The sequence below is a fragment of the Diadema setosum genome, chromosome 16, assembly GCF_964275005.1.
Source record: "Diadema setosum chromosome 16, eeDiaSeto1, whole genome shotgun sequence".
In the NCBI taxonomy this organism is placed as follows: domain Eukaryota; kingdom Metazoa; phylum Echinodermata; class Echinoidea; order Diadematoida; family Diadematidae; genus Diadema; species Diadema setosum.
In genome coordinates, this window is record NC_092700.1 from 27,231,129 (window position 1) to 27,253,299 (window position 22,171).

Genomic DNA, 22,171 nt, shown 5'->3' on the forward strand with positions numbered 1-22,171 from the left:
TGTTAGTGAATATCTCTGCCATCACGTTCGTCGACAGCACTATGTTAATATGAGACTGCATAGATATCTTCGTCATTTTGTGTCCCGACAGCAATACCATAAATCCATGAGTCATTATAGGCATCGTTATTTCAATTAACATTGTCTTACCCGAAGCGCTATACCTAATTCACACGTCATAAAGACAAAATCAGCACGTAGAGAAGACTGCAGATTTTGGCACACTGTAAAACCAGAAACATTCGCGACATGAAACTTTCGCGAACTGAAAGAGTACACATTGTACTACATAAACGTGTATATTGTAGACACACACACACACACAAAAATCGCGTGCATTTTACTCTCGCGAACCTTGGCTCCTCGCGGAATCACGAAAGTTTCATGCAGACTAAAATTTCCGGTTTTACAATATCTCTTCATGATGGAAACTGGTCTCTAAGAGCAAGCCAACTGTCACTTCCCTCCTATCTACAACCAGTTGTCTTGACCAGCGTTAAAATCCCACTGGCTTCTTATTAACTACAAACGCCTACCGTTATTATGTCCACCAGAGGGGCATGAAGTCTGAGGATAGTTAATCACGGAAAGATGATACCCTGTGTCTTGTATATATACCCTGAAAGGGGTACAAAAAAGTCCTCTCAGCAAACTTTGGTATCTTCTCTTTATCTTGTCTCTAGTGAAAAATCTTCACAGCTGCAGTTTGATGTCCTTTTATTGATTTAGATCTTGTTGTACTTAAGGTTTTCTAATCAATCACAGCTTTTTCGTATTTCACATCTTGTCTGTACCGAAGGGTAGTCTTTGGAAGGCATGACTACACACTAAATACATCTGTAACTCAATGTTCGAACAGTTATATCAAAGTGGCCGTTAAAGGTAGTGGTAGGTAACTGATGGTGCAACATCAATCGTGTTCAGCTAATCCGTGGGAGCATACGATGTGCTTGGTATTGTCGGACAAGAGAAATGAAAGTAACATTAAGAATAATTCACTTGGTGTACAAAACAGGGTCGATGCTGCCATTGTTTGTTTGATTTTTTTTTTTGTTTTGTTTCACTATTGCTGACGATTGTTTCGTGCCTACCACAGCCTTGTAGTCAATCATGGCTGGCATATTCTCTCGCGACAGAAGCCCGTCAAAATTCAGCGGATTGTTTACTGAATGTGCTTTTATAATTTTATTGTATCTGCAGGTCCTACCATACTGTCTTTGAGTGTATGCACGTGCTCCTATTTTCGTGCTTTTGTATCTTTGTATGTTCCACTTTCATGTTTCTTTTAATCAACCCCTATTATCTTTTTATTTCTCTCACTCTCCCGATGGACCAAGTTTATACCAGATTATTAGCTTTTCAATAAGTTTCTCGCACTAACATTGATAAGATTTAATTATTTGCATAGATACTTCAATTTCTATTTCCATTCATCAAAATCATTGCCGTATTCTTCAACACCATTGAGGCCTATCCAAGATAGTGTTTTAGGTTGTATTTGCATACTTCAAAAATGAGTAATCTCTATTTGTAACCGTCTTCCGCAAAATTTTGTATGTATCTATTTTTTTTTTTTTACAGTAATGTTCCGAAATTCGATGTGTTCGTTTTTATGTCATGCGAGTGTTTATATGTGAGACTTAAAATAGATCCCTGAATCAATGAAATCTAACTGAACCGCTCTATACTTGCGATTATTACATAACATTGCCGACTTCGAATGTGGTAACTTACCTATAGCATAATTATTACTCACGACCATTGCTTCACATGCCACAGAATGTATCATACATCATTTGTGATTTGTATAGGGCCTATATGTATATTCGTGTACATATATATATATATATATATATATATATATATATATATATAAACATACATACGATATACATATCATGTACGTGTGTGTGTGTGTGTGTGTGTGTGTGCAATTATGCATCTATTCCAATGTAATCAGTTGAAAGCGACAAGTTTCACAAAGTTCAGCTGAAATGATTGCATGATCTCACGCTCATGGAATAATACAATAAATTGACTCAAACTTTATTGCGTATTTACAATATGTTTACAATACATGTATAATTTCTCCAGTAATAACTGACTGATATGATATTAATGTAGGGATTTTATTAGCTATGAGGGAATCTAACGTGAGGTCACGACAAAATGTTATCTAGCTTTATAAACAATCTCGAATATGGGTTGATTACAGTACTGGTATATACACTTAGCTACGATCATTGAAAAGCAAGAACGTCAGACCGGTATACTATTAAAGCAGTACCTTAATTCTCAGTGCACTCGTCAATTCAAATTACGTTGAGGTTGTTTCATACACTAATATTCAGATAAGGTCAGGTATACCCTTATAAAAGGAATAGAATGATGACAATAATAATAATGACCGTAATTACGATAATAGCAATAATTTCAATTATAAACATATTTACAATAAGAATAAAATCATGGAATAGTAATAATGATAATAATGATAATATAGAAATAAGACTACCACATTAAGATACATGTGTACAAGATGAAAGGAATTCCACAGGTACATCCTTTATAATCGTTTGCAAAATTTGTTTACGCTGAGTAAAATCAATGATTTGCTCGAAAGAAAAAAAAAGCGCGACTTAAAGAATACCTTGCGTTTCATTTTCATGACCACGAGATTGAATAATTTGTTGGGAGTCATTTCAACACACATTCTCAAAAGGCAACTGACTACACTGTAAATATAAACATTTCGCTTGACGTTCTCTAACTAGTAACAAGCTCAACCTTTAAACCTCACTTTATCAAGTATGGATTGCAGCATCATGCGATGAACGGATATTAAGTTTTAAGATAGAACAACAGCAGGACAACAACTATTCAAGAATCCTTTTACAGGGCGACTGTAAAAACATTCGTTGCTTATACAGCAACATAAAGAACCTCGTGTACGTATTTCAAAAGTAAACTATTTTTTTTTTTCAGATTGACGGAACATAAGCGATCATCGTTTTGTTACACAATCGTGTAGGACGTCTTTCGATTACTTTATCATATTACGGTCAAGTGCAGTAAAGGTTACTTTCAGTTGAAAAGCAGAATTTGACAAATACTAGTACAAAAAAAAAAGGATGCACGAACGAAATGTAAAATATATGAAAGTTACTCATTCCAGACATTACAGAAATAATAATAATAATAATAATAATAATAATAATAATAATAATAATAGTAATAATAATAGTAATAATAATAATAATAATAATAATAATACAGGGTACTAAGTAATGCGCCAATTCCACATAGCTAATGTGCTCAAGGCGCAGTAGAATAAATAACTTATGAAATACAAAAATCCTTACAGAAACATGCACATGAAAATGAATGACACAATGATTATAATGAAAAAAAAATCATAATATACAATTCTACTGGAAAATGGTTACGAACAAATGAGTCTTGAGGGCAACTTTAAAGGAGTCAATATTCGAAATGTAACGGATAGCTTGAGGCAACTGATTCCACAGGTAAGGTCCAGCATGTGCAAATGACCGATCCCCCCCCCCCCATGATTTCTTCGTTTTTGGAACAACAAGCAATCTACAATCGGATGACCTTAAACATCTGGGAGGATTATAAAATGTCAGCAAATTAACATTGTACTCTGGGGCAGATCCGTGTATGCAATGAAAAACAAATAGTAATAGTTTATAGACAATGTGAGATTCAACGGGTAACCAATGCAATGAGGACGAAACAAGGGTAATGTGAGTATTTCTCCTGGTAAGGGTAACAATGCGGGCGGCTGAATTTTGCAATTTTTGTAACCGTGAAAGTTGAGATTGTGGTAGCTGAAATAGGAGTGCATTACCAAAGTCAAGTCGGGATGATATAAGAGCATGAACTATTTTTTTCTGTTGCTGAACGAGTTAAATACTTGCGAATAATGCCTAAATTGCGCAACTGATACCTCACGGATTTACAGACAGCAGAGATCTGAACAGACATGGACATTGTAGAATCAAATAATACTCTAAGATTTCTACACGATTTAGATGGAGCAATAACCACATCATTGTCAATCGTTAAAGAAGGAAGACTAACCTTGTCAAGTAGAACTTTGGAGCCAATAAATGATAACTCTGACTTTTCCTGATTTAACTTCAATGAATGCGAGCTCATCCACTTCTTGACATCATGGATACAAGCCTCAAGTTTCTGAATGATGTCAACGACATTGGTTTGGGTAGGTGGAAATGATGTATACATCTGGATATCATCAGCATAACAATGATAGATAAAAGAGTGACAATGTAAACTCTCTTTCAAACCAGTCAGATAAATCGAGAAAAGCGTTGGGCTCCCGACAGATCCTTGTGGGACACCACAGTCTAATGGAGCAGGAGCAGATTTTGCATTATTAACACAAACAACCTGAAACCTTTCAGATAAGTATGACTTCAGCCACTCAAAAGCTTTACCATCAACACCTCATGTGTAGTTTACCCACTCAAAAGTACCAGCAGTGATTTATTTCTACTACACAAGCAATGAATACCGTGACTACTTTGCGCTAAAATAGCTGGCTGTTAAAATCAGAGATGTATGAAACAAATACGGACGACTCGTAGGCAACAGCATATGAACAAATACGCCCATGTCATAAATGTTTTCAAGAGCCAATCCTACATGCTTTTCAAAGACACAATCCTTTCACAGACAAATCATCTTACCTCGATAGCTCGAACATTCATAATTGTTATAGTTGACAAAGAGTTGTTAAAAAAAAAATATTCTGTAACATGTTTCTGCCAATCGAGTGATTGTTGATGTCACATCACACTCTTCAACCGAAACACCTGCATTTGAGTTTGATCCACAATTAAGTAGGTATCTCACTGACTTGGAGACTCGGTGTCGACCTGTTGGCGACTCGAGTCTCGTTGGTCGCGGAGACATCTCAACAACGTATCCGTCAAGTTTCCTGCAGATTAGCAGGGCCTCCGGAGAGTCGAGGGAGAATGGAATATGTTCGATTTTCGGAGACTTTTTTTCCAGTGTCCAGCTTGTCTCGGAGACGTCCCCGCGACGTCACCTCCACGTTGCGGAGAATGATCTTGTCCGTGACGTCTCTGTAACCTTGCGGAGACTCATACCTCGCTTGAAGACGCCTCGATCAGACGTCGCCGTGGAGTCGGCTCCTTGGTGAGAGGGCAAGCGATTTTTGATCTTTCGAGTCTCACAAGCAGCGGAGACTGATAAGTCGTTGCAATGTCTCCTCCAGTGAGATAGACTCTTAGCTGATGAGACGATGCAGAGAGGTTTCCTTTCGGTAATGGCATTTTCCGTTTCACAGGGGTCTTGAGAATAATAACTGCACAAATAATAACCAAACAGTGCTGTGGCGTCCTTTAAGAAGGTCGCTCTGAATATCATCCCTGTTACGAGGAAAGGTGGCCGTAAAGGGGCAACATGGTCACAACTGCGCATAAGGTGCTGGCTGGGTTGCTTCCATGGCTATTTACTCGCTACCGCTATCACTGTTGCTCGAAAGAACAGCACTCTATGCAACTTCGCGGTGATATCGGAACATTTAATGATTGATTCATTTGTTGCTGAAGTCTGGAAAACACTCCTTTAATCGTTTGTGTATTACATTTGACAACACTCCGGCTGAGGTGAAAGTGTGAGACAATCATTATTGCATAACCGCCAATAATTGCGGAGTACAGTATGTAATATGACTACAGAGACTCAAGCTCCCATCGTACACATTCCTTGTACAGTAGCTATAACTAAAAATGAAACACGTTCATCGTAAAAGCAGTAATACGACCAGGATGATTTCAAACACTTTCCGCAGAGTTTCCAAACTGTTTACACATTGAAGAAGAGTGTGTTGTGATTTCGCCCTTGATATGAAATCATCATGCTAACGAGAATTTGTATCGGTCTGAAAATGCTCGTCTGAGAGACCTTGGTAAAAATAATATGGCAGAGTAGCTGGGGCTCGCGGCGTCAAAAGCACAGTCACGTGTATGAGGGAGCTGTCACGTGGTGATCACTTGGGCGTGGTCGCGTTTATTGTTGAAAGAGAGCAATAAGCGAGAAAACTCAGTGCGGACAGCAGAAGCCTTGGAATCAAACACACAATGAGAGAAGAGCAAAGACGGATTCGAGGAAGCTAAGAATGCCGATGAGGGCGTCCATCACTTTTCTCGGCGACTGTGAAATGGAAGATTACCACTGGCAGTACAGTGCATTTGAAACCTCGTCCAGAAATGCTACAAAATCCCAATTAGTGCTACACTTTCGGCAACATCTGAAACAGTTTCATCATAAGATTAACTTGAATGGTATACAATAAGATATTAAGCACTGAAGCAGCATGTAAAGTAATTTTACTTAATGGATGTAGCTTGACATGCTATGTGAATAGGAGTTGATTCTTTTGTACAGTCATTCTTTCACCAGTCAACTACATTACAGTGGACCCTCCATTTGAGGCATATAATAGATTTTATATGAACACACTGAACAAAAATAGGGCTGCAACGTCACAATCAACTGTTTGTATACAATTTTTGCTTGCAACAACAGCATGCAAAAACAGAATACCGTAGGTGATATAGTACAATCACCGTAGAAAATTTGTATGAAAGATATCATCAATATAGTGGTGTGGATATGTGGCATTACATTTTTTATCAATTGCCATGTCAAGTCTGTATTTCAGGTATACGACGAGTTTTTTAGTGAATTTTGAGCCTCTCCTGATGTGTATGCATCTGTGTTATACTGAATAAGGAGTATAGATAACATCGTCCAAGAATTTGAGGTAATTGTGCATAATGTGCAAAATATGACACAATAATTATAGTGATCACAACGAATTCCAACAGTCCAAGTGACAACAATTCAATTTATCATAAATCCTTGCATTGTTTTTAATTCAATTCATATTCATTTTCATTTTTATTTTCAACAAAGTATGCAAGGTATTATTGATTGGAACTGGGCATGAATTTGAATAATACACAAGAAGCAAAAAAAAAAAATCATATCAATCAAAAACACATACACGAGACGAGTTCTCCCGATACGATAGTACACTCTGGCTGGGACAAAGTTACCATTATAAATCATTTTGGGCATTGATAATAGGATTCATACTATCAATATGACCATACTAAAGTTACCCATGCATTTCACCATCGGGTCACTAATCCACGATGCTTTACCTACAACACTAAGGATATTCACAAAGTGTGGCAAAACTTATTTTACAAATATGTTGGTTACATGGAGCATTTATAACCATAGCGCCACAATGGAACTTTATTTCAAACCCTTCGATCTGACTATAAGTTTGATGACTGAATAAGAATTCACCTTATAATGATTTGATATGAACTGATCTGATTTGGTTTGATTTGATTTATTCATCAAATGCATTAAAAAGGAATTATGCTCTACATTGATAGTTAAAGGTATACAAATTCAACAATTATTTTCTGTTTTACTAGTAACTGTTTTCACTACACTCGTTGCCTATCAGATGTAGGCCTATGGTCAGTCCATATCTGAACGATACCATGTAACGTTAACCTTTACAAATAAGGACTATGGATATAACGGGGGTGTTTCATAAAGCTGTTCTTTAAGTTAAGAGTTAAGAACGACTTAAGAGCGACTGGTGATCAGATCTTGTGCTGAATAATGGACATTTTGATAAGTATAGCATATCAGAACTGACCATCAGTCGTTCTTAAGTCTTTCGTAACTTTTTGAACAGCTTTATGAAACACCCCGGGAACATTATAATGGAGAATCAAATCATTGTTATTATATCTTAAGATAAGATTCTATAGGTTTCTTGTTCAATGACATAACAATCAGAATCTTAATAATTTGGATCATGGTGTTCATATCAATGTTTTATTCATCCTTCACTGGGGTATTATTATATTCTGGTACGAATATTACCATCTAAACAGACACTTTCAAGTTATTTGAATTAACGTGTCAGTAGCTGCAGCATACAATGATTATTTCCGTAGAAAATAGTCACTTTAGTATCCACAGACAAGGTTGACATATCTTATGTGGCATGGGTGAATCATATGAAGTTGAATTATGGTATTAATAAGTTATGATGGTGTGGAACTGACGTTAAATGGAGTGTGAGTACATAACTGTATCGAAGATATTGTTATTGCAAACGATTGAACTGGAACATCGTTATTCAAAAGAGAAATGCTCTGTTATGCAGCATTATAGACTATTAGCGGAACTACTGCGTGAAGAGCAGTCAAGCAATTACATTTCAGCGCAGCTTCTGACGGCGGCGAAAGATAGCAGTTCTTGGTTCAATAAAAAATGGTAGTTCTGCGCTTGATTCAAGATTGTTTTCCATGCACTATAACAAGCAAAGGGATAAGTTTATTCCTAGTGAACTTCATTTAAGTCTCCCGTGAAAAGATATCGCCAACGGTACTAATGTTCAACTATCCGCAACATAAGAGACTTCGACACACTAACTAGCAGACGTGTGCGTGGCGGGACGGAGCGACAGGCTTACTTCTACTTGCTCTGCTTTACCAAAGGATCTCGTAAATCTGAAAAGGGTGCGTTACATGGGGTGTGTCACACCATAGGGTCCCCTTTGGAGAGCTATGACAACTTTGACCCGCTGACAGGTTTGTCGGATCGAGCAAAACGTATACTCACGTTGTTTCATACATCTCAGTCTTTGGGTACCTGTGACCATGATGATGGAAATGAGATACGACCTAGTTCTGCTACTAATATTGATTGTTTCTGCGCTCCATGGGACTGAAGGTAAGTGACGCTCCATATAGGTCTGCACTCACGTAAGTTTAACGTTTCAGGTTTCTAGCTAGTAATGTCACTGAAAGGTATTCGTAGATGTAAAACAAAAATGCAACGAGAATGCCGTCAGATAGCATCAATGATAATTACTATACATGCCGTTATATAGGTTGGAAACATGAAACGTGACATTTCCGACATTTCATTTCAGACGGTGTAGTTTTTGATTAATATCACACACACACACACACACACGCACACACAAAATCAACGGATGCCAAAGTGCACTTGATGTGAGAAGCGTATATGAATGGTATTGTTTGTTATACAGTGCTGCGTGTTCTCAGTGTAATGGTATTTGAAATTTGTTTTCTGCTGAAACGTATCCAAAATAGTAAAATATGTCACTGCAAGGACACCTTGGATCAGAAAAATAATGGTATTGTTAAATCTATCAACCACAAGAACAAACATTGAAAAGTAAACTCTTGAGAAACCGAAATAATACCGATGTGCAAGAGTAATAAAAGCATGAAGATTATTGATTCAAAAGAAGCATAATACGTGAATTTATTTCTTACCCTGAAAGATATCAATAACAAATAATAATAATAATATAGATAAATACCACATTGGTAGTTCCCAAACCAAGTGTATTTTGAAAATATAAACTTTACATTTCAAAGACAACAATTATTTTGTAAATGTAGACTTCAAAATTTCTGAACCAATAGTCTCAAGCCTCTGGATCAGACGATTATATTTCTCCCGAGTAGTCAAGGAATGCATTCATTTTTTTTTTCTGCTGTAATAAACCCTTTTCCATCGTGAATGCGTCATTTAGTTTTTATTGTGAAAAAAAAATAAGAATTGCAATAATCATTCCATTGTTTGCAAACTTAAACCTCAGTATATTTCAAATCCCAGATGTTGATATTATTTCTCTTTTTACGTGTGGTAGATTAAAAGTCATATACAAAAGGCGTTATGCCTTTCTGACAAAGAACAGTATACTTATATTTTTCTGAACAATTCGAATTCCGAAAAAAAAAATCTACCTCATTGAGTGTCATCCATCTTCTGAATATATTTTCCATGAATTTGAAAAAGATAAACTTTGTTGTGAAGTTTTGGTAGATTTCTTGAAAGCAGTTGACACCATCGATCACAACACTCTTTATTAGGTATCTGGATTAATGGATTAAGGGACTGCTATTGCATGTGGCTCTAAAGCTACTTGCCCAACCGATAACCGTGTAAGGTCAATGGACATGATAGAGTTGAATCTAAACGCCTGAGGGTGAATATTGGTGTAACATGCACAAGGCTCGGTTCTTGGACTTCTGCTTTTCTTGTTAGATGCTTATATTAATGTCAATTCTTAGAGGATTTTGCAAGTAATATTTGAAGGGTTTGTTTGCAAAAACCGATAAGTCCATTTTTGAAGATTTTGAAGTACGATCTCTGTCATAAAGTACAAAATAATACCTTTTAAATGATATATTGGGCACTACATATAAAGGTATATTTTTGAATTTATGGTCAAAAGAATCAAAATTTTTCTTATTATTTTCTTTATTTTTCTTGACCTTTAATCGCAAATATCTCCATTTGGCAAATAGTATGGACTTATCGGTTTTTGCAAACAAACTCTTCATTTGCTGATGATGTAGTTGACGTTTACACCAATAAAGATATGTCTACACTTTTTTTCACAATGAATAATGAAATTAGAATATTCAGTGAAGAGCACAAGTGTAACAGATCGTTCTCAAACTATTAAGAAAGAAAAAAAAATGTATGATATTCCATACCAGAGGTATGAAACTATTGTCTTATACGCAGAAAGTTATGATGGCTTATAGGTTACTTCTCTTGATAGAAATGAGCTAATATCTCTCTGAAGGGATTCTAAATCATAAGTCCCTTCACTGAAAATACCATGTCTCGAACAATTATATGTCACCTCTAAATTATTAAGAAATGTATAGGTGTTTTATCCAAACTCAAATGTATATTGCCTTCCGATATATTGGTCAATACAATTATTATGCAATAATCTTATTTCATCTCAAGTACTGCAATGGAATTTTGAGGGACACCATACAGAGTAGACGAAAAACAGATCATACACACTCCAGAAATGAGGTTTTTGCGCGGTATAAAGTAATAGTCACTGTACTTTTGAAAGTTCACCAGTATTTGTGCAATTTTCCAACTTATGATCTTGTTACACTTAATATTTTGTTGTTTATGTTAAAATTCCACAAGAATAATGTTATATTGCATGAGGTATTTAATAATAATATGTTCCAGACTATTTCCTCATTTCATTCATGAGTGTTCCGATTTAAGAAAACATCTGACGCATCCAACTTCGAGCTTACAGTCTATTCGTATCGTTGGTGTCAAGGAATGGAATTCTATTGATAGTGATTTCCAATCTATATAGTGCCACACTTTCCAGATTCAAAGCTGTATACATACACAGTGTATGTAAAAAGATAGTATTGATGACTGACTATTATACACTAAACTCCCATTCTTTTTGTCTATTTTTTCTCCTCCTGTCTTCTATATGCATTTGTGCTGTGTGTTCTATTGCTATTGTCTCAATGTATGCATTTGCCTTTGCGAGAAATCAGCATGCGTTTCACACTGAGACTAGGGAGGTGGGATGAGACATAGGCGCATTGGAGCAGTATTGTGTCGTGTTCTCACATACTACATACTACTATAGTAGTACATTATGACAGTGTGACCGCCTTCTGATTACAAAGAGCAGTGCTTAGGCAGTGGGAAATCCCAGGTGAAGTTTGAACCTTGTATGTCTTATTGAAAAAATGGCTTTACAATATACATGCGTAGGTAGGTGCAGGATAACAATCACAGGATAACAATCACAGAAACTTTTGGAAGTGATCATGCATGAAATACAATGGGGCTGTACAAACTCATGCAAAACGGAACATGCTGGATATAAATGGTTTTCAGTCGTTAGCTAGGAAACTGTAATGTGTATAGACTTACTTTGTTTGATAGATACTTTATTTTCTGCAAATCAATATATACATAAATTACATAATCATGAACATGGAAAACATACCAAGTATATTTGAAACAGAGTCGTTTGACTTGCATAAAAAAAGATATAAAGGGAAATTAATGATATAATATTACAGGGCCCCGTTTCATAAAGCTGTTCGTAAAGTTACGAACAACTTACGAGCAACTGGTGATCACTTCCGATGTGCTATACTTATCAGAATTTCCATAAATCAGCACAAGAACTGATCACCAGTCGCTCGTAAGTTGTTCGTAACTATACGAGCAGCTTTATGAAACACCCCCCAGTATGCATGTCTATGCAGCTGGGATTACAATAACAATATAATATTTGAGAAGCGATAATGCAGAGGGCCGCCGTTGTAAGCATTGCTTGAAAAGATGGCCGGCCCGAGGAAAAAGTAGGGACGTATTAAATTCGTAACAATACAAATTCTGCTGCGAAGAGAGCAGGGGAAAATAAACTCTGATGAGTGATGGTGGTGAATGTGCATGAAAGTGCTTGAAAGTGAACAGGGACAGATAGGCTGGAATTTAGAATAATAAAATTTGATATTCATATGGCGTACATTTTACATGAGAGTGGATCAATACGTCAACAAAATAGTTATATAATCTGATTAATTTGTAGGATCAAATTTCTTTTACATGGATACGAGTCATAAGAAAATCATTGGCACGTGTTTTGTTGAAGAGGAGGGAGGTGAAAATGAGGAGCAGTGTAAAGCCCTTGGCTATTTTGACTCTTCCCAGGCCCAAGGAATGTACCCCCATAATATCTTTATCATTATTATGTATCACTGTCATGTTTGGCACATGCTTAGAGCTTAGAGCGAATCAATTAGCATGCATACTAAAAGGTTTATAACTATTCTGTGATAGCTGTAGACGTATATTTATGCATGTATACAATGACACAACCTTAGATGATACTTTGTTCAAATTTCCATCATGTAGCCTCAGTGGTAAACACTGCCCCCAATGTTCGGGGATGGAAAGGAGAAGACATCCGGCTGCGATGTGACATTCAGGAGGAACCTTTCGCTGTTTTCTGGGTCATGGAGAGTACAAGTATGTCGCAGCTACAGCGGAAGATGACGATGGCTAGCTTCATCGATGGGAACTTCGATAGCGTAGATGAACGGTTCGACATCGACAAAAACTTCAGCCTAGTCATCGCCGACCTAACGGTAGCCGATGAGGGTCGTTACTACTGCCAGGTGGTGCTTCAGAATCTTGAGAACTTTGAAAATTCCACCTTCTTGACGATTAGCTGTAAGTAATATTTTCTCTCTATTTTATAGATTCAATATCCGACCAGGTTTTTTAATCACAACATCGAATCCCTTTCACTAAAACAAGTTTACTAGTCAGCATTCATCATGAGGTGTATGAGCAATTATGCTGGTACAAATTATATCATATATTATATTAGAAGATACTCGCAGCTGTAGCAGAAATGTAAACGTTCAAGCATACCGAAGACAAGCTGAGTACCTTTGGCAATCATGGCAAGAGACATAGAGTCGTAAGTGTGCCATATATGCTTTACATTTTGTTAACACTAGTCAGCTTTATCATTGTCTTAGCATAATATATTTCGTCTCATTTTCGTCTCACTTTAGTCTCATTATTTTGTAATACAGCGAACTATATCGTAAAAGCCTAACTGTCCTCATTTCCACGAAAGGGACGAAAATAATCCTTGAAAAACTGGTTTATTCATTTGCTGGGTACAGATTCGAATTCGGATACAAAGTGATTATCATTTTGTGCATAATTTTCCACTTTCCCAGCGATGCCATCAAAACATGTCATTGAGGAATGCGGTGGTCAAAGTCAGCCAAGTCAAAGCCGGTGTACATACCAGACTCCCTCCAACACCCATTCTTTGAATCTTACATGCGTCGTCAGTGGATTCAAACCTAACGTTTCTGTGCTGTGGACTGACATGACTGAGGAGTCGGGAAAGAGACTGAGTTCTGTGGTTTCATACCAGACAATACTACCTGACGAAACATACGAGAGGTTCGAGACAATCACTGTTTCAGCCACACACCGGACGGAGCAAACTTTCAGGTGCACCGCTACTGGAGAAGCGTTGAATGGAACGTCGACGGCAGAAATTACCACGCTGCCCATACCACGAGGTTTCTTGAAACATTGATATTTTGTGTTTCTAAACAATAAAAAAAAATTTTAAAAAGAGAAACAATATACTTTAACGAATGAATGTTTTGATTCAGATCTGTCATCGGGAAGTTTAATTTGATTGGGTATTTTTTAGTTTAACAAATCTTGCCACACATAAGTGTCAATGAATAACCTTAAAACATAATAATATGTACAAACACAAAACCACGTCAAATTTCGGTACATTAAAGTGTAGAGAAAAAAAATAAACTATTTGCAGTGTTTACCTGAAAGATGTGAATAGTCAACATGTGCATACCTGGTGTATAAAAGTAATCATCCATTTTCTAGCATCCATTTTCTTTACATAAGAATGTACTGTCCTCTAAATCTAGAAATCAGTGTTTATTCGTGTTTGTTTTAAATTTCAGGAAACCGCGGTAGTTCGGGCCTCATCATTGGCCTAGTCATTGGTGTACCTGTTGCCCTAGCCATCATAATTCTCCTTGTTGGAATGTTTCTGCAAAGATACCATCCGGAATACCTTCCGCAAAAAGGTGTCTTTTTTCATTGTTTATATGCATTTATTAATTTTTTGTCTCTCCTGCGTAGAGGAAGCGAGTCATAGGCGTCATTAATCCGTGGTCGTCGTGGTCGTCGGCGACGGCGGAAGCAGCTGCGTCGCCAACAATTTGGTGTATTCTAAATATTAAACATTTGCAATATGCAGGCGTGCAGACAAGTTTGCCTGGTTTGTTCGTTCGTTTGTTTGTTTGTTCGTTCGTTTTGTTTTGTTTTTGGGGTGATTGCTTACCAAATTGATCTGCCTTTCATAAAACCAATGAAAAGGAGTGGGCTATAACGGTTGATTGTAAAATAGCTCTTCGAACCTGTCGAACGGTCGTAATGATATACCATAGATATTGTGCTCATTGACCAGTTCTGCATCTTTTTTTTTTCATAATTTGATCCTTATTCCAAATATATCTTAATGTTGGATGAGTGCCAATACATTTACGTAGATCTACATATCTATCATGTCAATCATAAAAACGTACATTGGAAAATGATTAGCAGTTTTACAATGCTTCTGTGTCCATTGTCACTGTTATATTCAACAGGATGTGGCTGGAATCCCTGCTGGCGGACACCACACCATCCTTGGCGATTTGATGAGGAAGAACAATTCATGCTGAGTATGAGAAACATGAAATAATCGTCATGTGTTCATGTATAAAAATGGCGATCCATCTTATATCATATCACGGAGAGTGAATTCATATTCTAAACATTATCTATTTCATATGATGACGGGAGTTTTTTTTGTGGAGAAGTGTAGTTGTAGAGGTATTCTTTTTTTTTTTTCTGCTGTCCCTCTATAAATCAGATCGTATGCTCTATCTGTACTATTATGAAACACAAAGTGAAGAGAAGAGACTAAGGTGGGATTTGAACCAGTGTCACCTACCATGCTTACTGCTTCATGCACCGGGCACAGGCATTACCACCTAACAGAGGCCATATTATGGCAGTTACAAGATGGTGTTCAGTGCCGTGCCGCCCCCCCCCCCTTTATTTTTGTTAAAACAAAAACAAAAAAAGAAAACGAAAAAATCCGGGAGGGATGCCTGCGCCGACCACTCCCCCCCCCCCCCCCTTGCCCCCTTGCGGCGCGGCGCCTCCCTATACGGAATTCCTGGATCCGTCCCTGTTGCTTGAACAAATCCCCAACATTTAAAAAAAAAATAACAGCACGAAAAGAAAATCTCTTGAACTACACAATTTAATCGAACATCAACGCATCACCGCCATAAACTGGCTTTAGCCAAACCAACCTGTATTAGTAAATTCTTAAAAAGACACAGGAAAAGGTAACTTTTGACTTAAAGAAATTTGCGCATTTTTTTCTCATTTTTTTCAAGATCAATGAAAGCGTAACAATAATCACATGGATTCGTAAATCACGTTGACTAAGTAAAATCATCGATAGGTGTCGTTGCTGTAAGACATTCTATTTTGTAATGGAATAGGGATGTTCTACAAATTCTTGATCGTATTTGAATCTATCTATCTATCTATCTATTTCTCTCCTTCCACTCTCTTCCTTTCTCTGTATCATTATCATATTATATATATATATATATATATATATATATATATGTAAAACCATATATAATCACTATATGTTTTGAATATTTTCTCTCTTTCTTTGTTTTGATCCACTTCCAAGAACCATCATCCAGCTCACTATCTCTTACAGAGAAACAAGTACAGCAATGCAAAGAAGAGCTGAAAGCGTACTACCGTATGTCACGACGCAAGGTCACGGTGGATCCACTCAACTTTATGGAACGTGTTGAATTAGATGAAATCTATACCAATTTGAGTCTAATAGACAAAAGCAGCACGCGAAGCACACCATTAACATACGACGATCTTTTGTCCAGCGATGAGAATGGAAATCTTTCCAAGCGCCTTCTGGTCCAGGGTGAAGGGGGTGCCGGCAAAACAACACTTTGCGCTAAGATCGCCTGGGACTGGTGCCAGGAACGGATTCTCCAGGATCTGGACATGGTGCTGGTAATTCCTCTTCGAGATGTCACAGATTTCAAAAGCATCGGTGGCATTGTAAAAAAGTTCCTCTCTGATTCTAATACAGCGATAGTGAAGCAGATAGAAGACTACATTTCAAAGCATCCAAATAAGATTCTTCTTGTATTTGATGGGTTTGACGAGTTCAAGTGGAAATTAAGTGAAAAGAACAGTAGTGAGATCATTCGGATTCTGGGATGCGAGCAATACAAATCATGCAAAGTAATAGTGACCACACGACCATGGAGAACAAATGAATTCAGGATAGAAAAGAGTCTTGCCGAAGCTTACACTTTTATTACCGTCGAGGGTTTAAACAAGGAAAATGTATCAACTTATGTAAGGAGGTACTTTCGGATAAGAGAAAAGGACGCTCTTGCAGAAAGCTTGATCAGTTTTATGGAGGAAAATGATGTCATCCGGTCGAACATGGCCCCGTTCCCCATTTACTGTGCAATGCTTTGTCTCATGTGGAATGACTTCAGTGACGAGAGACGAAAAGAAATGCAAACATTGAAAACTTTCTCTAAAATATTTGGAGAAATGATTAGTTTTCTTAAAGAACACTATGCATCGAAAATATGCGAAAATTCACATAGGCCTAATGCTGTTGCCCATTTGGAAGAAGCTGACAGGGCAATTCAAGACATAAGTGAGATAGCGCTAAACGGTTTATTTGATAGGAATCTCTCATTCCCTGAAGAACAATTCAGCGAGTGTCGGGATGCCATGGAAACGTGCTGCAGAGTCGGAGTTTTGACAGTTGAGCAAGATGTAATCAGTAGGAAGCGTCGGCGTGATGTCAACGTTCCATCCTTTGTAGTGACAACGGTTTCGTTTCCTCACAAATTGTTTCAAGAATATGTTGCAGGATTATATATCGCAGATGTATACGCCAGTGATACCGCCAAGTACGACCGGCTAAAAGACAAACTTCTTCCTCGTTTTGAGGAGTTCCGCTACCTTTTCTACTTCTCCTCAGCTTCGCGGAATGAGCTTGGTCTTGATATCATCAGTGGGATGATAAACTATCCTCCGAATAACCTTACATCTTATTCCGAGCCTGGTTCCTTACTTGGAAAAGAGCATGAAATACGTGATTTCTGCGTTGATGTTGCGTTTGAATGTCACACTGAGGAGGCCATCAGAGCAGTGGGAAAACGATGGGAAAAATACAAGCTGTCATCAAGTACTACTATGTCAGAACATACGAATGCAGGGGTTGTGTTTATGGTGCACTGTAACCAAGTGGTGAGTGATACAGCTTGGATGTCGATTAGTCCAGCCACAGAAATACTGTGTTTTTTGTGTAGAATATCTTGTAGTGAAGACGTCCCTCTTTCTCTGTGTGAGTTGAGTGCAAACTCGTCAACAAGCTCCTTCGTTATACATGTATTTACAGTCGTTTTAAAGCCTCACGCGGATTCTGGAAAACTGTTTTCAGATGCGAAATTGTGTAAAAGTTGAACAGACTATTACAAATTATTTTGTTATGGTCTGAATGTATTCTTCCCTATAAAAACGTTTATTAGTGAAATGTGATATGAATTAAATGCATGAAATTCATTAATTTGCTACTATTTTATCAGCTGCAAAACAACTGCATGTACACTTTGCAAACCGTCACTGTGCAGGTGATTATTACGTAACTACAATGAAATATTGTTCGTTCCCATTAATAGCTATCGTTATCTACATCCGTAATGAACTGCGGGAGAAGTATGTCACGTGATTTGGCGGAGGGTATGTGTTCCAGTAGTGTGCTGCGCGAGGTATCGATGTGGATCTCACGATTTCACACCGACTTCTACAAGATCCTCGGTGAAAAGGCTTCGAATTGTCAGGTAATTCCTTAAAGGTACAAAATTAAATCAATGCATCTGGATTTACTGTTTTAATTCCGAGAACGGTTTCACGTCCGATCCTGGACGCTTCATCAGCTCGTGTGATACAAATGATTCTGTGTGAAGTCCAGCAGATAAACAAGACACCATCACATTGATGCGTACATATACACTCATACACACAACACACACTAACACACACATACAGTATACATAAGGATAGAATAGAGGATAGATAAAAAAACAAGAACATTGTCAACTCAGTCATGGCTAACTGATAAAAAGAGCATTCCAATAAGGACTTAAATCTAGAAAGAGTTGCGCTTCATTAAAAGCAGTACTTATTGAATTCCATTCATTTACACGGGTGAACCTCATCGAGTGGGGTCGTACAGTCAAACAAGTGTCAAAACAGTCAAAATTCGTTTTATTTAATTCTCTGTTTGTTTGATAGTTTGTATCGATGTAGATTTTGATTCATCCAGGAAGTATGCTAAAAGCTTGTAAATTAAATCTGTTCGACTGGACTTACTTGTGAAAATCACGGAGAGAACAGTTTCGTGACTCATCCGAGTCACTTTTTCATCTCTATCTGGCTGGCGAGCATTCACCCGTGGAGGGTGAATGGGCGATGTTACTGCCTTTATTGTCTGTACGTCGAGGAGTGCGGAAAATCTTTCACTCAACAGGGGAGGGGGACTCCGACAGAATGTTTCCAGAATTTTTGTATCTATTTCTTTGTTTTTATCGGGGATTGTTTTTCAGATTCAAGACCTGACGTTGAATTTCCGTGACAATTCACAACACCACTCTTGGATGGGAGAAGCCCTGGCCCGATGGGTATACACCATGCCAAATCTTTCGATATTAAGGGTAAACTGCAGGACCTTTCTAGGTGATTTCATCTCAACAGCTACCACCTTGGCGACGTCTTGCAAGGTATGATTACTGTGACTACGTACGATCGTTTGTTTATGAACTTATTTGTGAGTTCATTTCATAGTATATGCCTGATCTGGTCGTTAATTGTCGGTAAAGAGACTCTTTCTCTCTCTCTCTCTCTCTGACAAAAATCACAATAAGGCAAGAAAGATTCATCCTGATATAGGCCTACTATAAAGGAATCGCAGCTCTTGTTGTTTTAAATTTGTCGAGGATCGTCACAATAATGACACATTTTAAAGAGAGCCCTGTTTTTTGAGGGGACCAAACGTTTCTCTTTGTTTTATTTCGTTTTATTCTGGAGAGCAATTACTGCATCATTGCTTTGATGTGTCTTAACACGTAGTGACGGAACATTATTTTAATGAAAACAAGGGGGAAATATTGATATCCTCAAACATCTACGATTGACTTTTTATCTTCTGCAGGTTCGTGAACTTTACGTGTGGATTTACGAGGGTTGGGGTTCTGGGTCAGCATCAGCGGTAAAGTTCGCTCAATATATCGGTCATTTGCCCCATCTTGAACTATGTGACATCAAATGTGATGACCTGCCTGAGATATTCTTCCAAACAATTGCTTCACAGGCAACGTGTTGTACAGTAAGTAAACTAGTTTCGCTTCATGCATCATCAGTTCATTTGTAGGCATGCAGGTATAGAGCAAGTACTTCACATACACCACCATGCATGTCTACCATAAAAATCCCGCACAGAATCTTCTTCAAGTACTTCACATACACCACCACTCATGTCTACCATAATTATTTAAAATCCTGCATAGAATCGTCTTTCTCCCATACCATAAGACTTTTTTTCCCACCCAAGCGTAGTATCATACTTCGCGTTTAATATGGTTCCCGTAAAACTTACTTCACTGATTTATCAGTTTTAGACTTACACGATAGAATGACCGATGCCATCGCTACAAGGTAAAACAGTGCTAGATTTGTCAAATTCATTTGACACCCTTGACCATACAATCCTTCTCCACAAACTTGGACATCACGGCATAAGGGAAAAATCTATTGCATGGTTCAGTGTTTATGATTATTGAACAAATCAGAAAAAAATACAATGAAATCAAACACCAAGAGTCCGATGTCCCAAACCTGCAATTAGCGAACCCTAAAGATCTATAGTGCTGATCGTTCTTTTTTTTAATCTACATTAGACATTACCTACGGTTTAACATTGTATTATTTGCCGACGTCACAACCCTCCTCTACGTAAGCAATCTTGATTATATTTTCTCCATATATTAAGCTGAATTACTAAAATCGCATAGTGTCATCTGCTGAAATTTTCATTTCATCATTGTTCCCAAGTTTTTATATTGGTCTAAATTCACCCTCAGAAAATGTATAGAATAAACAAAGTCATGCACCGAGCTTTCGTATTCCTTGTTTGCAAGAAAATGTAATGAAACTGAAAAGTTGTAAGTTGAAATGATGCAATTCATAAACGAAATTTGAAAACCAATTAATTCATACAAATGTATGTTTATATGCATATTTACATGAAGTTGTTGTTTTGTTTGGTATTTTTACCTGTTATAGCTTGAGCGCATTACCATCAATGAAAGACCGTTAAACGAGCTCATCAGTGACAATCAGTGAGGCAAGGCGCAGGTATTTTATTTATTTTCAGGTATCTTGTCGTAGCCCTATGAATTATACCACAAAGCATGTTCCAGAATGACTGATGAATAAACGATCGTGCCAATCTAGTAAATGTATTTGTATAGCATTTAAGGGCTTCCTGCTAAAATCGGAGCCTCTGTTGTTCTTTTAGGAGATAAGATGTTCCCTTCAAAAAATGTGAAGAAACGTGTGATAGTTTAATATCTTACCAAGATATAGAGTGTATAGGTTACATCCATTATTCGTCTCGGGCAAAGTGCAGGTATAGTAGGTATGTCATGTAACAATTAAACTCGTAAACAAAACAAAAAAATAAGCATAAGCATGCGGCGAACAGGGAGCAGATATCATGCGAGCACACAAGAACTTAAGAATGGAATGTCATCATATACATTAAACGAGTGTGTGTTTATTTTTAGATCGTACTGTCGTTTTATATTTTATGTTCTGTAATATATTATCCACTTAAAATGTTACATGCAGTTCATTCCTATATGAATTTGACTTTTGTCGTTTGTTGCGATTTGTCAGACACGACATTAAAGCAATGTGCGTGTTTGTTTTGCACAGATGTTATGAAGTGCGGACTCTGTACATTGCCTATTTACATACTGTAATTAGGTAATATTTCTACATCTAGTTTCCTTGTCTGTGTAGCATGTTTCGCTGAACAAGATGGCAGACGGTGTACTGCCTATCCTGAGCTATATTTCCATATCTCATTGTTCATACTAGTTTCTGTTTAAAAATGTACCTTTTCTTTGGTATTCTACATAATTATGTAATGAATAATGCGTTACTTGGGAAAAGACCGTGTGGGAGCTCATAATACGATAGATTACAGTCGACATGACCACCTGATCACGTCGGCATTGGGATGAGTTCTGGGAAGGGATTTTTTTTGTCTGTTATTTGCTCTATACTTAAAGTGTTGGTAATATCGTGCTACAGTTGAACAGTAAAAATATCATTAATAGTTGGGTTAGATTATTGTTTTAAAACTGACGGAAAATGTAGAATCAAAGATATGAGATTTCGCTACTAAATGCTACATTTGCGAAGATATGGACTTGCTTAAGCGGGGAACTTCCGCATGTATCGGATAAGCACCTGCCAGTCC

At 37.4% G+C, this 22,171-nt stretch overlaps 1 protein-coding gene across 1 annotated transcript; it reads left to right on the forward strand.

Moving 5' to 3' along the window:
• The first annotated feature begins 4,197 nt into the window (after nucleotides 1–4,197).
• LOC140239770 (NLR family CARD domain-containing protein 4-like) lies at nucleotides 4,198–21,027 on the forward strand. Its single transcript, XM_072319591.1, has 8 exons — nucleotides 4,198–4,246; nucleotides 12,856–13,173; nucleotides 13,695–13,736; nucleotides 15,153–15,227; nucleotides 16,262–17,874; nucleotides 18,306–18,467; nucleotides 19,838–20,011; nucleotides 20,968–21,027. The coding sequence occupies exons 1-8, from the start codon at nucleotides 4,198–4,200 to the stop codon at nucleotides 21,025–21,027; spliced, it is 2,493 nt and encodes an 830-aa protein (XP_072175692.1).
• The last annotated feature ends 1,144 nt before the right edge of the window (nucleotides 21,028–22,171 follow it).

What these genes read in the sequence shown, in the direction of transcription:
- LOC140239770 (XM_072319591.1), top strand. Translation starts at nt 4,198, where the DNA reads ATGGATACAAGCCTCAAGTTTCTGAATGATGTCAACGACATTGGTTTG. An exon ending in TGTCAACGACATTGGTTTGG is followed by an intron (nt 4,247 to 12,855) that starts GTAGGTGGAAAT and finishes TCCATCATGTAG; the next exon opens with CCTCAGTGGTAAACACTGCC. An exon ending in CACCTTCTTGACGATTAGCT is followed by an intron (nt 13,174 to 13,694) that starts GTAAGTAATATT and finishes CCACTTTCCCAG; the next exon opens with CGATGCCATCAAAACATGTC.